Source organism: Mytilus californianus, unplaced genomic scaffold (assembly GCF_021869535.1).
Source record: "Mytilus californianus isolate M0D057914Y unplaced genomic scaffold, xbMytCali1.0.p SCAF_19, whole genome shotgun sequence".
Classification (NCBI taxonomy): Eukaryota; Metazoa; Mollusca; class Bivalvia; order Mytilida; family Mytilidae; genus Mytilus; species Mytilus californianus.
In genome coordinates, this window is record NW_026262667.1 from 12,109,696 (window position 1) to 12,126,564 (window position 16,869).

Sequence of the window (16,869 nt, forward strand, 5' to 3'; positions counted from 1 at the left end):
AAAAAAATATCAAATATTTAAGTTTCAATCAGCATGTGGTGACACAAATCTGTTTAATGTTTTTGTTTAACCAAAAATGTTTGTATGTGTAGGATTATGTAGATTGGGCAGATGAGTCATTATCCATGATTACTCTGAAAAAAAGAAGATAGGTTTTGTCGATGAAACAGCAACACATTTAAGAAAAAAGACATCTACAGTCGAACCTGCTGTAAAGATCACTACTATTCAGAGAAAACCTGTCTTGTCCTGCTGTAGAAATTCCTATGTGTTTCCCAAATTTTCTAAAATCTGAAAGAAATGGCTTTAAAGTTTAAATGAATTATGTTGTATATTTACATATCCATTGACTGGCGTAATAGATTCTATGAACGAATACTTTTACAATGAAGGGTTCTGGTGGCCAAATGATAAAATTAGTAGTGAATGCATCTCTACCTGCAGACATTATTTCAAATATCAACACCTTACTTTGTAATATCCCAGACGGCCTCTATAACAGGACTTACTTATTGTATTTATTGTTAATTTGATCTCACCCTGAATATGCATGACATATTTGCCACTGGACGTTTAGCATTGACCATCAACAATCAATCAAAGTAATATTGGTCTGTTAATTTGCAAAAAGGGTAAGATATTCTCAAGCTACAAAATAAGTGGTTTTCCAGCAATATGCATAACATTTTAAATTCTATGTATATACAAATCAATTTAAAACTCCAATCTAACATTGAATAGCAAGTTGCAATATGGAACATGTATTGCGGTGAAAAATTCCCCAAACAAACCAACCCAGACGTGAAAAATTCCCAAGGTGTTAATAATCCAGTAGATTATCCAGATTAAGGCCCCAGGAGGTACAGTTCTTTGATTAAAAATAATTTCTGGATTAATTAACTAGGCATGGGGTATAATTAAGTCTTGCTGAACTCAACTTTTCTATATTAGGAAAGAACATGTATAATATGCCCTTTAATGCTAGAACTAATCTTTATATTGCACAATTGTAATTTATCCAGTCTGTTGAAAAAAAGTTATGTATATAAACATAAAGGTCCCTTCTTAAATTAAGCTACTAAAACAAAACTCAGCAACTCGTAATGAATATCTTAAAAAGATTAAACCTGTGTTAAATGTTGTATAACTGGTTGTAACAATTTGAAATTATGAAATTAAGATCTCAAATTAACCATTCGCTTTATTATTACCATATTTCAATCTTGAACTGATTTTAGTTTTTCACTAGACTAAAATCCTTGAAGTTAGATATGTATAATGCTGGTAAATGAATTAAAGACAGTAGATTCAATTTCCATTAGATTGTCATTTTAATGATTTTGAGATGTGTTGTAGAGTGAAGTGAGATCTTGCACAACTCGTAAAATAAAACATAGGTTAGTAACTTAATAAAAAATAAGGAGTAGACAACTATCCACCAGAGTCCAAATGATGTGGATGTAAGCAACCATAGGTTGCAACAATGAGCAAAATGCTTGCTTTCGAGAAGAAAGAGCTTAATTTTTAACTTTTAAGTTTTTTTTTAAACCGGTATTTTTTGCAATAAAATAGTTGAATTGGGTTTATTTAAAGGGGCATTAGCTACGAGATATAGGAAAAAATAAAATATGATTTTTTTTATTGTTCAATCATTAATAAAAATGAAATAGTGATATAAATTCGCTTTTAGCAGCCAGTTTGGTTCAGTATTGTCAAAATAAGCAAAGAAACATCACTAATGAATTATTCACTTGCTATTAGACTTTTTATGATTTGGATATACGTTTTTGTAGTATGTTATAAATCAAATTTGAGAATTTGAGTCAAATCGGTGAACATAAATTTGACAGCTAACGCCCCTTTAAAAGTTTTGATAAATTCTCATTACAGTAAAATAAAATTACAAGTGAACAGTATTGTTTCTAAAGTTGATTAAATTTTTGTATTACACATCAACATAAGTTAAATTTTATTGAGCTGCTTCACAATGTTCTTATATTTTCATTTTTCTATAAGTTGCATGTAAGTTGGGTTCATTGTGCATTTTGAAATAAATATATGATAAGCACTGCTGGCACTCCCTCATTTTCATGTTAATTGAACCATGTGATGTGAACCATGATATCAAGATCAAAACTGTGATAAAGCAACGATTTATAAAAACTGACATCATTATGAACATGTGTACTTAGTTCCACAACTTCATGGTAAACTACCTTGACTTGTACCAGAGAATCTACTGATTTCACAATTTCACATTTCCATGTTAAGTACACTATGAAATATGTGTTGAAACCGTAATTTGGCATATAATTTTAACAATTCACATCATAAGCCCACACACTGAAATGTGGTCAAACAAATGATAGGATACATTGGGGTAAAACAATATACCTAGCCAACTTATCACTATGTAGAATAATAGTATCTCCCTTGGAACCAATGAGGGGGTGGACAGGGGGCACCCTTCTCCCACCTCCCACTTTTAGAATGTTTTTTTATCTCCCACCTATTTTTGTCTCCCACCTCCCCCTCCCCAATAGCAAAAATTTTCTTGACCTGTGTAGAAAAGTAAGTAAAAGCATTGAATTACAATCTCATAGCATCTGGCCATTGTTGTTAAGCTATCAAATGATTTTTCCAATTTTTGATAGCCCAACTACCATGGCCCTGTAGATGTCTTTTAGTTATTTTCCTCATTGGATTGTTGTGTCATTGACAGACAAATACCCAAAAATAAACTATTATTCTTAGAAACAAGGGACACAACTCTAGAGGCTTGGGATTTTTGCATAAAAATTGATACAAGAATATTTGTGTTGAATGGAAACTGTGTTGGCCAAACTCATGCTGGTCATTTTTGCAGGACCAAGTTTCATTATATCCATTATAGTATTAAAGATGGCAAGCAAAAAGGAACCAAAAAATTGATAAATTTTTAATTTAGGGGCAATAATTCATGAAAGTATTCAATTGATAATTTTTATAGCTTTTAAAATGTAGGAGTAATACCACCATTGTTTTTTTCCCCATTAGATTTTGTTAAATTGGCACTTTTCAAAAAATTGTGCAGAATTTATCTATGTTTCAAATAAAGAAATACTTGGCATGAGTAAAGTTTTATCCTGTCCAGTACTATAGACAAAATTTCACATAACATTGCATTGCAAATAAGATAATAACCATCAGTGGAAGTTAACCAATCAAATTTTCACCCCATTGTTTCCCGTTTACAAGCTTTAGTAACTATGTAACCTCAAGTTTCCAAAATATTTGATAGAATCACCCAAAAAAAAAGAAGGGTGCTTTAAAACACCCAAGATATATGTTTATGACTCAGAAATTTCTTACTGCAATGAAATGTAGGATTTATTTCCTACAACTGTCAAATTCAAGGGAATTTTTTTTTCAACCCTTTTTTGATTGAAACCGGATGTGATGTACTATGATTTGGTGGTATTACACCTGTAAGGTAAAAATGCAAAAATAAAAAAAACAAATCACAAACTAAGGGCAATAACTCCTACTTATTTAATGATTTTATTATGCTGATCATTTTTGCTATTTACAGTTTCTCTCTATTTAGTAAAGTTTCTATCATAAAACACTGTTATTCAAGGGAAATAACTCCTTTAAGGAGTCAGCCAATGATTTTGGCTATGTTGATCTCTGTTTTTGCCCTGTGTTTGTTATATGTCTGTTTTTGAACATTAGAAAGTCCCGACTATACCTAAATTACACAAACAACCATTTAAATTCCTTTTCATCTCCTCATCTAGTAAGTTTTCTACTACTAATCTGTCAGTGCTTCTAACTACCTCCCTTACTACTATCAAAGAACTTGTATTAACTTTTGTGATAAAGCTTATGAAAATAATGGTATTAATTATTTTTGGAGTGTTAAAAATTCATTAGAGGTTTTAGATAAAAAACATGCTTTTGATGGTCCTTTTAATTCTGTTGACAGTTATGATTTTTCTACTCTCTACACTACACTTCCACACAATCTTATCAAGAAAAAGTTTTCACATTTAATTAAATGGTCTTTTGAAAAATCTCATTGCAATTTATTTGCTGTAACTCAGTTAAAGCCTTTTCTGTAACGAAAAAGGAAAGTATGCTAGATACACTTACTGGAAATGTGAAGATATGATTGAAGCTTTTAATTTTCTCCTGGACAACATATATGTACGTTTAGGCGATAAAATGTATCGACAGGTAGTAGGTATTCATATGGGCACTAACTGCGCCCCTTTAATAGCAGATTTATTCCTGTATTGCTATGAATCTCAGTTTATGACCAAACTCAGTAAAGACATGTCATTGTTACATTTGGTTGATACATTCAACAATACCTACCGTTACCTTGATGATATTTTTTCGTTAAATAATCTAGAGTTCTCTAAATATACTACCGAAATTTACCCAAAGGAACTTACTTTAAATAAATCTAATATAAACAGCAGTAGTTGTCCTTTTCTAGATTTAGACATTTCAATTTTTAAAGGGGAACTCCATACTAAAATTTATGACAAAAGAGACGATTTTTCATTCCCTATTGTTAATTTTCCCTTTTTAGACAGCGATGTTCCTTTGGCTCCATCATACGGTGTTTATATATCCCAACTCGTTCGTTATGCTCGTGTGTGTAGTGATGTCATAGATTTTAACGAACGTAATCAATGCATCACTGGTAAATTATTAAGTCAGGGATTTCGTTACCATAAATTGCTTAAAACTTTTACTTAATTTTTCATAGATACAAAGATTTGATTAGTAAATTTGGCTGTACCTGTAGAAAACATATTAAAAATGGTATTTCACATCCTAAATTTTACGGTAATATTGTACTAAAAGAGCGGAAATCACTATGTGATCCGTGTAAACTCATCACACCTTTAAACAAACTTATTAGTAAAGGTTATCTTACCAATGTTGTAATTAGATCTTTGAATATAGTTTACATTGGCACAAATATCCATTTTGTCATCAGCACATTAAAACATAACTAAATTTGTATTCTTTTGAAACGTTTTTTTGGGATGTATAAATACACATCCATGTTCATTTTCTATATAGAGATTACTCTATCTATATATTGTATTTTTTTTGTTTGGGCTTGTATTATATTTGCCTTTGGGTTTATATGATCTGTTCATCCTATTTCGACTCCTCAAAATTCAAGAGTCTATCCTAAATTGAGGTAAATTATATGGCCTTCCAAATACCGTTTCGATTCCTAACATCACTGAAGAGACATTAATTGTCGAAATCCAGATATGGTGTATGTAGTTAAAACACTAAATCCCTGGGATGTGTTTTAGTTGATTTTAGTCTCTGATGCATGATTTTTTATCATTAATTGTTTTTGGCTTTTAAATAGCTTTCAGTAACTGAGAGTACTCTCAAATCGTACTTTCGTGTTAATTTGACCTGTTGATACAATTTGTAATGCATTTTTGTTATTTAATATTTACTTAATCAGTGTTATATCTAGTCTCACTATTTTTAATATATACCACCTTTGATAAGTGTTTAGTATGTCGATAAATTTTCACTTTTGTTCTCGTACTAGGAACAACAAAATTATTTCCGTACTCCATGTATACCTTACAACAAAATTATTTTTATTGACCCGTGTATGTTATTTTAGTTGGCGGCATTTTGTCCAAGGTTATGGTTGTCTTTCTAATATTATTAAACATCTAACCCCCTTGTTTTATTAATTTTGTATTTATATTGTGTCATAGATTAAATTTATTCGTTCAGTGTATGTTCACTTGTTTTTGTTAATATGTCTTTTGATTGAGTTGAGCCATTTCAATTGATATTTTATAGTGTGTCTTTCTATGTTGTGATGTTACACTATTGTTTCAGGTAGGGTGAAGGTTGGCGCCTATTAAAACGTTTAAACCCACTGCATTTGTTTGCACCTGTCCTAAGTCAGGAACCTGATTTTCAGTGGTTGTCATTTGTTGATGTGGTTCATAAGTGTTTCTCGGTTCTCGTTTTTTATATAGATTAGACCGTTGGTTTTCCTGTTTGGTTGCTTTTACACTAGTAATTTTTGGGGCCCTTTATAGCATGCTGTACGGTGTGAGCCAAGGCTCCGTGTTGAAGGCTGTACTTTGACCTATAAAGGTTTACTTTTACAGATTGTGACTTGGATGGAAAGTTGTCTCATTGGCACTCATACCGCATCTTCTTATATCAATTATTTGTAGATCGTCATTTTTCCAGTTAAAACTATCTATATCTAATTTACTTTTTCAAAATTATAGCCAAAAAACACAAAAAAGGTAAAAATCATCATTCAAAGGCAACTAATCCTACAAGGGGTCACCTGACAATCTCAGGCAGGTTGACTTATTTGAAGTTCTGATTTGCTGGTCATCAAATCTTGCTTAAGACAACCACTAATGAGGCTCCTGGGACATTAATAAACAATGGCTACTAGGATATTAATAAACAATAGCAGCTGGGACATTAATAAACAATGGCTACTGGTACATCATGAAAAAGAAAAAGACAAGATAACTACCAGTAAATTGAATTAGTTTTATTTCTTTATGCTTTTCATGACAACATCTAATAACTTAAATAAATTCAACTGGGATTCAAATCCCATTATAACTCCTGTGCAAGTCCCACAATACATGAATTTAATGTCACATGATTTTGATATGTAGTTATACTTGTACATTCTATTATGCTACAGATGATGGCCACTAATTGTATTGTACAATACAGTAAATTCAGAAATTTTTCAATGTTTTTATTATTGTAAAAATTGTGATGAAATAGGTATCACAAAAAATAAAACTGATAAAAAAAATTTGATAGTATTATTTGTATGCTGCATTTACTAATGTTGGAATGATAAATTTCCCATTCTTCATAAATGGTAATAATAAATGCTGGCAAAAAATTCTGAATTTACATGCAGTAATAAAAACAATATTTCCTTCTTGTTAGTGTACCAATCTTCTAACAAAAACAATATAACAAATTAGCACTAATGTAGCAAAACTATGTGTCAGGTCAAAAGTAACTAGATACTGTGGATTCATTTATTTTCGTGGGTACCAATTTTCGTGGATTGAGGAAAACTTGCATTTTCGTGGACATTTGATTTCGTGGTTTTTCCAAAGTCTGCATACATTCCTATAGAAAATTTGTAATTCGTTAGACATTGGAATTCGTGGTTTAAGGGTAACCACGAAATCCACGAAAATTGGTATCCAACGAATAATAATGAATCCACAGTATACAAAATTTACCTTGCAGTAGTTTTATAAAAAGGAAGAAATAAAATCAATATTAAAATATATCAATGGAGTGTTTGAATAATTTTTTTATACTTCGCTGAGTACTTTTGGCATTTTTTTTTGGGGGGGGGGGGGACTCTCTTCCTATATAAAGGTTTACACAGACGTACCACTGGTATGAGTCACTATTTTGGAATGTCAACCATACCAATGGGGTGCAATTTCACGGAGGTAATGTATCAATGGGTAGGTTTTTACATGTCAATGAGTCATAAATGTTCATCTTCTATAAAGATGTATGTAAAAAATGTGTTCTGATCTCTTTATCTAATAATATGAACGATCTTATGTAGTTAATGTCTAAATAAGATGTCATAATAGCTGAGAAATATATAAAATTCATAAGGGGTTCGGCGGAACCCTGTGTCTCACCTGCGATTGCTGCTGTCAGTGTTAAAGTGTAATGTTAACTTAAAAAGTGAGTCCATTTATCAGCAAAATACAAAATTAAAAAAAATATTCAACTTTTTCTTTAGATGCTATTTTTTGGTCTTGAAGATACAAGTTTCATAACAATACATGAAACACAAATTTATCATGTAAATTTTTTTTTATCCCAGACTGTCTTTCAATGTTAACTGTAAAAAATGCGCTCCGCCTGGAGCAGCTGGATACAACCGCAGAGGTCGAACTCTGAACAGTTGGGGCAAGTATGGACACAATATTCAAGTTTGACACAGCTCTGAATTTGGATAGTGATTAAATATTTGACACATTATAGATTTCTGACACAGAATAAATGTGATCAGATAACTGAAAAATTTGAAATGGGACATTTAATTTACTTAATGGTCCAATATCCAAAATTTAATTCCATGGTTAGATTCAGCATATAAAAAAAAAAATGAATTCAAACAAAGTTTAATTTTGGACCCTTTGGACCTTAATATGGACTAATTTGAAAACAGGACCCAAAATTAAAAATCTGAATGCACAGTTAGATTCAGCATATCATAGAACCACAAGAATTCAGTTTTTGATGAAATCAAATAAAGTCTAATATTGGACCCTTTGGACCTCAATGTAGACCTATTTAAAAATGTCCAAATATCCAATATAGTAATACATGATAAAAACATCAAACAATTCAAGACTTTAAAATAATCCTCATTGAAATTGGTTAAAAGATTTGTATTTATTTTCAACTGAAGATTTCTTGCTGTTGTGCAATACTTTGCTGTTGGGCAATACTTAGTAAATCTGTTTACAAACTAAATATAACAATTTACACACCCTGTTTGATGTGTATCTCCTGCCATATCAGTATTTTTTGTTTCTTTATATAGATCAGAAATAATTTATGTTAGAACCAGCTTAGCCAGAATTAGAAAAGTCTTGTTTTTGGCCCCTATTTGGCCTCTAGTTTCTTAACGATTAAAGCCACAACCCACAAAATCGACCCCAACTTTCTGTGTGTGGTATGGAACCTTGTGGTACAATTTTATAGAGATCCATTGACTAATACTTAAGTATTTGTTCCTGGCCATAACCCCCAAAGTCAATCCCAACCTTCCATGAAGGTTGAACAAAGTAATTGATGTGTAACAAACCACAGCTGGACGTCTGTACCAAAATTTGTATGTTGAGACCCCCCCTCCCCCCATGACTTGGATTAGTTTTTGTTTTCTAATTGATTTAATTTTACCTTAAACAGGTTTTAAACATACAGACAAAGAGACATAACAAAAATGTGAAGTGAACTACATCAGATGTAACAAATTGGAACTAACCAAAGATATCACCGCCTCAACAAAACTTCTTTTATATATCAACAATTTGTGATTGTTCTTTACAATACAAAATGGATAAGGATCTTGGAATTGGTAAACAAAGTCTTGTTATAAAGTGTGCCAATGTGCACAAGATTGTGTTCACACTCATGGATTTCTAAACAATTACACTTTTTACATAAATATCAATTTTTTTTCAAAATTTTTTTTTACGTATAAAACATAAATATTAGGAGATATGCTATAATTACCAATGAGACAACTATCCATCAAATTTAAAAAAGAGATTAGAAACTGAATCTCAAAATCCCAGATTGTTCATGTAAATGTATTTCATCTTGTTATATTTCACTATTAATCATATCCGAAAATAACAACTGATTACAAAAACTCATTCAAATCTGATAAATATTATTATTTTAAAGTAACATGCTTGACTTATATACAAATTCTTTTTCACTTGTGTGAATTTCTTGAGAAATGAGATTTTACATTGAAAATAGCATGTAAATTCACAACAAATTTAGCTGTCAGTGAACATTAACTTTACATGAATTTTAAGTTAATTTAAATCAATAATTTTCCAGGATTAATTGTTCTTGTTTTTTTTTAAAAAAGCTCATAATTTTTAAAATTTGATACAAAAATTAGATGATTAAGCTAATTCACATAATGTTCATGCGTACACTCATAAAACCGAAAATATCTATTGTAAAATTTACATGATGGTTACTTGTGATATACTTCTCTAAATACTAAATATGAAAAGTTCACAGGATATTTACGTGAAATTGCCTGTATAAATCAGATGATACAAATGGATTATACAGGATTATTATCTTTGTCAATAAGGTGCATGAACAACAAACAAGAGGTCAATTTATTAAGAACACTGGAGATTTCCTGGATAATATGGTGCATGAGCAACACACAAGAGGTCAATTCAGTACGAAGAACACTGGAGAACTAAAAGTTTCTTTCGTATACATGATGTAAAGGTAGTGATGTTGCCCTTCGAGTTTAGATACCAGATCAAAAGGAATATTAACACATTTAGATAATATCATGAAATGGAACACATCTTTGCATTTCAACATTGCACAATGTTTCGATGAGGTCTATATCACACAAGCTTGGATTGATCTACCACCAGCACCATTTATGCCAAGTAACTGTAAGCCTAAATCATCCTTTGATTACAGCAATCGGTCGAAGTTTGATAGCTTTCTGACTAATGCCTGCTGCCTGACCTATAATATGATAAGAACTATTGTTAAAATGATACCTACAACACATGTGTTTTAACTGGTACTGTATAATCTGTACAAGGGAAATGAAACTTTGAAAAATCATTGAAAAATCTTTGTGGCTTCTTGAAAAAAGATCCTAAATGAAAAATTCATCAAAGTCACTTAAGCTTAAATAGCATGTCAAAGTAACTTAATAAGATAGATTTGGGGAAAAAGTACTTATATACTTATGTGGATTTCTAACATAAAGACTTTCACACACAACAAAACCCAGATATACAGAATATCCTATACCTACATTTTTACAGGGCACGTGATAAAAGAGGGCATGTGTTTTTTACAGTTCTTTAAAAGTACTACCAGAATAGCTTCAAAATATCTCTGTCAAATGAATCATTTGGTGCATTTTGATGATAATAATTTTCACATTGTCATGCTTAGCATACACCCACTCATAATTCACAGTATTTGAAAACAGGAAGTAAATGTCTGACAGATCTGAAATGCTCATAAAAAAAGCTCAATTTATCACATTTAAAATGCTGTCCAAATATGAAGCCATTCTGTTCAGCAGTACTTGAGTGTTTTTAAATAAAGCATATTGTATTGTATTGATAGTTAATAACAGGAAGTAAGTGTCTGACAGATCTGAAATGCTCATAAAAACAAGCTCAACTTTTCACTGCTGAACTGCTGTCCAAATTATGTTCAGCAGTACTTGAGAGAAGAGTGATGAAAAATTAAGGTTCATTTAACATATTGAAAAAAGTATCAGCAGACAAGAAGTTCGAATCTGACTGATCCAAAAACTGCTTGCACTTTACAATCCATCACCATTAAGCTGATAACCAAATTTGAAGGTATTCTATTAAGTAGTTTCAGAGAAAAATGTGACAAAAAATATTTGTTGGATGAAAAGACATGGTGGTTGCAATACTGCACTCTATCCTAGAGTAGGGATATTTTCAGTACACATAACTCATACTTACACGTGTCAACAACAATACTGCACTCTATCCTAGAGTGGGGGTATCATCAGTGCAAACTAACTCATACTTACATGTGTCAACAACAATACTGCAGTCTATCCTAGAGTGGGGGTATCATCAGTGCAAACTAACTCATACTTACATATGTCAACAACAGTACTGCACTCTATCCTAGAATGGGGGCATCATCAGTAAAAATAACTCATACTTACATGTGTCAACAACAAAACTGCAGTCTATCCTAGAGTGGGGGCATCATCAGTAAAAATAACTCATACTTACATGTGTCAACAACAATACTGCAGTCTATCCTAGAGTGGGGGCATCATCAGTAAAAATAACTCATACTTACATGTGTCAACAACAATACTGCAGTCTATCCTAGAGTGGGGGCATCATCAGTAAAAATAACTCATACTTACATGTGTCAACAACAAAACTGCACTCTATCCTATAATGGGGGTATTATCAGAACTATCCTAGAGTGGGGGGTATTATCAGTACTATCCTAGAATGAGGGGTATTATCAGGACTATCCTAGAATGGGGGGTATCATCAGGACTATCCTAGAGTGGGGGTATCATCAGGACTATCCTTGAGTGGGAGGTATTATCAGGACTATCCTTGAGTGGGAGGTATTATCAGGACTATCCTAGAATGGGGGGTATTATCAGGACTATCCTAGAGTGGGGGTATTATCAGGACTATCCTAGAATGGGGGGTATTATCAGGACTATCCTAGAATGGGGGTATTATCAGGACTATCCTTGAGTGGGGGGTATTATCAGGACTATCCTAGAATGGGGGGTATTATCAGGACTATCCTAGAATGGGGGGTATTATCAGGACTATCCTAGAATGGGGGAATTATCAGGACTATCCTTGAGTGGGGGGTATTATCAGGATTATCCTTGAGTGGGGGGTATTATCACGACTATCCTAGAATGGGGGGTATTATCAGGACTATCCTAGAATGGGGTATTATCAGTACTATCCTAGAATGGGGGGTATTATCAGGACTATCTTAGAGTGGGGGTATTATCAGGACTATCCTAGAATGGGGGGTATTATCAGGACTATCCTAGAATGGGGTATTATCAGGACTATCCTTGAGTGGGGGGTATTATCAGGACTATCCTAGAATGGGGGGGGGGGGGGGGGGGGGGGTAGTATTATCAGTACTATCCTAGAATGGGGGGTATTATCAGGACTATCCTAGGGTGGGGGTATTATCAGGACTATCCTAGAATGGGGGTATTATCAGGACTATCCTTGAGTGGGGGTATTATCAGGACTATCCTAGAATGGGGGTATTATCAGTACTATCCTAGAATGGGGGTTATTATCAGTACTATCCTAGAATGGGGGGTATTATCAGTACTATCCTAGAATGGGGGTATTATAAGTACTATCCTAGAATGGGGGGGTATTATCAGTACTATCGTAGAATGGGGGGTATTATCAGTACTATCCTAGAGTGGGGGGTAATATCAGTACTATCCTAGAGTGGGGGTATTATCAGTACTATCCTAGAGTGGGGGGTATTATCAGTACTATCCTAGAATGGGGGGTATTATCAGTACTATCCTAGAGTGGGGTAGTACCAGTACTATCCTAGAGTGGGAGGTATTATCAGTTCTATCCTAGAGTGGGGGTATTATCAGTACTATCCTAGAGTGGGGGTATTATCAGTTCTATCCTAGAGTGGGGGTATTACCAGTACTATCCTAGAGTGGGGGTATTATCAGTTCTATCCTAGAGTTGGGGTATTATCAGTACTATCCTAGAGTGGGGGTATTATCAGTTCTATCCTAGAGTGGGGGTATTACCAGTACTATCCTAGAGTGGGGGTATTATCAGTTCTATCCTAGAGTTCGGGTATTATCAGTACTATCCTAGAGTGGGGGTATTATCAGTTCTATCCTAGAGTGGGGGGTATTATCAGGACTATCCTAGAATGGGGGTATTATCAGGACTATCCTTGAGTGGGGGGTATTATCAGGACTATCCTAGAATGGGGGGTATTATCAGGACTATCCTAGAATGGGGGGTATTATCAGGACTATCCTAGAATGGGGGTATTATCAGGACTATCCTTGGGTGGGGGGTATTATCAGGACTATCCTAGAATGGGGGGTATTATCAGGACTATCCTAGAATGGGGGGTATTATCAGGACTATCCTAGAATGGGGGAATTATCAGGACTATCCTTGAGTGGGGGGTATTATCAGGATTATCCTTGAGTGGGGGGTATTATCACGACTATCCTAGAATGGGGGGTATTATCAGGACTATCCTAGAATGGGGTATTATCAGTACTATCCTAGAATGGGGGGTATTATCAGGACTATCTTAGAGTGGGGGTATTATCAGGACTATCCTAGAATGGGGGGTATTATCAGGACTATCCTAGAATGGGGTATTATCAGGACTATCCTTGAGTGGGGGGTATTATCAGGACTATCCTAGAATGGGGGGGGGGGGGGGAGTATTATCAGTACTATCCTAGAATGGGGGGTATTATCAGGACTATCCTAGGGTGGGGGTATTATCAGGACTATCCTAGAATGGGGGTATTATCAGGACTATCCTTGAGTGGGGGGTATTATCAGGACTATCCTAGAATGGGGGGTATTATCAGTACTATCCTAGAATGGGGGTTATTATCAGTACTATCCTAGAATGGGGGGTATTATCAGTACTATCCTAGAATGGGGGTATTATAAGTACTATCCTAGAATGGGGGGTATTATCAGTACTATCGTAGAATGGGGGGTATTATCAGTACTATCCTAGAGTGGGGGTATAATCACTACTATCCTAGAATGGGGGTATTATCAGTACTATCCTAGAGTGGGGGGTATTATCAGTACTATCGTAGAATGGGGGTATTATCAGGACTATCCTTGAGTGGGGGGGGGGGGTATCATCAGGACTATCCTAGAATGGGGGTATTATCAGTACTATCCTAGAGTGGGGGTATTATCAGGACTATCCTAGAATGGGGGGTATCATCAGGACTATCCTAGAATGGGGGTATTATCAGGACTATCCTAGAGTGGGGGTATTATCAGGACTATCCTAGAATGGGGGGTATTATCAGTACTATCCTAGAATTTGGGTATTATCAGTACTATCCTAGAGTGGGGGTATTATCAGTACTATCCTAGAGTAGGGGTATTATCAGTACTATCCTAGAGTGGGGGGTATTATCAGTACTATCCTAGAGTGGGGGGTATTATCAGTACTATCCTAGAGTGGGGTAGTACCAGTACTATCCTAGAGTGGGAGGTATTATCAGTTCTATCCTAGAGTGGGGGTATTATCAGTACTATCCTAGAGTGGGGGTATTATCAGTTCTATCCTAGAGTGGGGGTATTACCAGTACTATCCTAGAGTGGGGGTATTATCAGTTCTATCCTAGAGTTGGGGTATTATCAGTACTATCCTAGAGTGGGGGTATTATCAGTACTATCCTAGAGTGGGGGTATTATCAGTTCTATCCTAGAGTTGGGGTATTATCAGTACTATCCTAGAGTGGGGGTATTATCAGTACTATCCTAGAGTGGGGGTATTATCAGTTCTATCCTAGAGTTGGGTATTATTATCAGTACACATAACTCATACTTACATGTGTCAACAACATCTGTTACGTTTTTGTAAGATGCTGGTGCCTACAAAGTATATACATAATCTCATTTAATCTATTATTCTGTTTTGTAGGAATGCTTGGTTGTTGGGAGCTTGAGAGTCATTGAAACAACAACAGCATATCTATCAGATTGTTACAAATTATATATTTCTAGAAAGGAAACACATACATCCTCAGATTTTCTCGTGTTGTTGGTAAATTAGATTTTTGTGAAATGTTTTGTTGACTAGATATTTGTCTTCTCTATGTATTGTGTTGTATTATTTTTATTTTTATTTATTTAATAACCTCTTGGTATATTATTCTAAACAAGAATACATAAAGTGTTTAAAAAAAAAAAGGTCAATATCAACAAAATAATAAATAATAAATACGAAAATCGAATACCCTGACTCCCTCATCCATTTTTTAGATGTCATTGTCGGAAAACCAGAAAATTTATTTTAAATGACCAAATGTTACATCTATTGAAATATTAAAGTGATTAAATTTCATTTTAAGTATTGCTTATTATATACAGTATTTGTAACCTTTTTTATATTGATAATAGGTATATGGGTTCAAAATTTTGGAAAAAAAGTTTTCAATATTCATATATTCAGTGGTTTATATTTCTGCCATTTTTTTGCATTGGATGCTGGGTATTAAGCCTTCTTACCTCCTCCATAACAAGCTTAGGTGATGCCACTCGTATACTGATCCCCTGCTCTTCAAGGGCAGCTAATACAGATGTGTAGTCAAGATTTCTACGAGATTTTGCTCTAGACAGAGCCCTTCCCTAGAATTAAATGGTGAAGGTGTTATATTTGTAATCATTTTTTTCTAAGTAATTCGAAGGATTTTTATTGCAAATATCCTCATATTTAGCTCGTATTCTTTATAAGTTTCAATTGATTTCCCCATCTTCCTCAAAATTTGTTAAAATAAATGTGGATAGTGTCCACATGTGGACACAGATGATGCCCCCGCTTGCATATCATATAGTTATAAAGGGACATAACTGAAGAACTGTAAAAGTGACGCTACCCAAATTTAAACTTGATCTGAGTTTTGTGGTAATAAACATTGTGTGTAAGTCTCATAACATTTGGTTGAGGCTAACTTAAGTAGAGAACAGAAACTAAAAATTCAGCAATTTTTCGATTTGTAAATAATAATAACTCTAGAACAGTTGTGTATAAGTTTTATAAAATTTGGTTGAGACAAACTAAAGTTAGAGAACGGAGACGAAAAAGTCAGCAATTTTTATGTTTATAACTCAAGAATGGTAAAAGGGTCGCCACCAAATTTTGTATTTAATCTGTATTATGTAGTAATAAGCATTGTGTACAAGTTTCATAACATTTGGTTGAGGCAAACTAAAGTAAGTTAGAAAACGGAAACAAAAAATTTGTAATTGATCTTAGTTTTGTGGTAATGAATATTGTGTATAGGTTTCATAATGTTTGGTTGGGGCAAACTTTAGTTAGAGAATGGAAACTAAAAATTTTGCAATCTTTTGATTTATAAAAGGGTTAAAGTGACACTACCCAAATTCAACTTGATCTGTGTTTTATCAGTGGAAGTCAAAATTAAACATTGCATTGTATAAAGCATTGATTGTAATTGATTCAACTATAATCATGGACAAAGGAAGATAACTCCAATTTTAAAAATTACTTGATATTTAGAAGAAAATAAAAATTTTGCAATTTTTCCATTTATAAAGGGGCATAACTCTTTAACTGTGAAAGTGATGCCACCAAAATTCAAACTTGATCTGTGGTTTGTGGTATTAAGCATTGTGTATAAGTTTCATAACATTTTGTTGAGGCAAACTTAAGTGAGGGGAACGGAAACTAAAAATTTTGCAATTTTTCCATTTATAAAGGATCATAACTCTAGAACGGTTAAAGTGACGCCACCAAAATCCAAACTTG

At 33.6% G+C, this 16,869-nt stretch overlaps 1 protein-coding gene across 2 annotated transcripts in view; it reads right to left on the minus strand.

Annotated features, from left to right (window-relative positions):
- Positions 1–6,544: 6,544 nt before the first annotated feature.
- The window catches only part of LOC127726952 (RNA-splicing ligase RtcB homolog), a 28,958-nt gene continuing 18,633 nt past the window's right edge, over positions 6,545–16,869 (minus strand). For both annotated transcript variants that reach the window (XM_052234327.1, XM_052234328.1), the window contains exons 11-13: positions 15,609–15,728; positions 14,930–14,972; positions 6,545–10,308 (exon numbers count right to left, since the gene is read on the minus strand). In XM_052234327.1, coding sequence (XP_052090287.1) covers positions 10,244–10,308; positions 14,930–14,972; positions 15,609–15,728 — 228 coding nt within the window. In that variant the 3' untranslated portion in view covers positions 6,545–10,243. The remainder of the gene's footprint in view (positions 10,309–14,929; positions 14,973–15,608; positions 15,729–16,869) is intronic.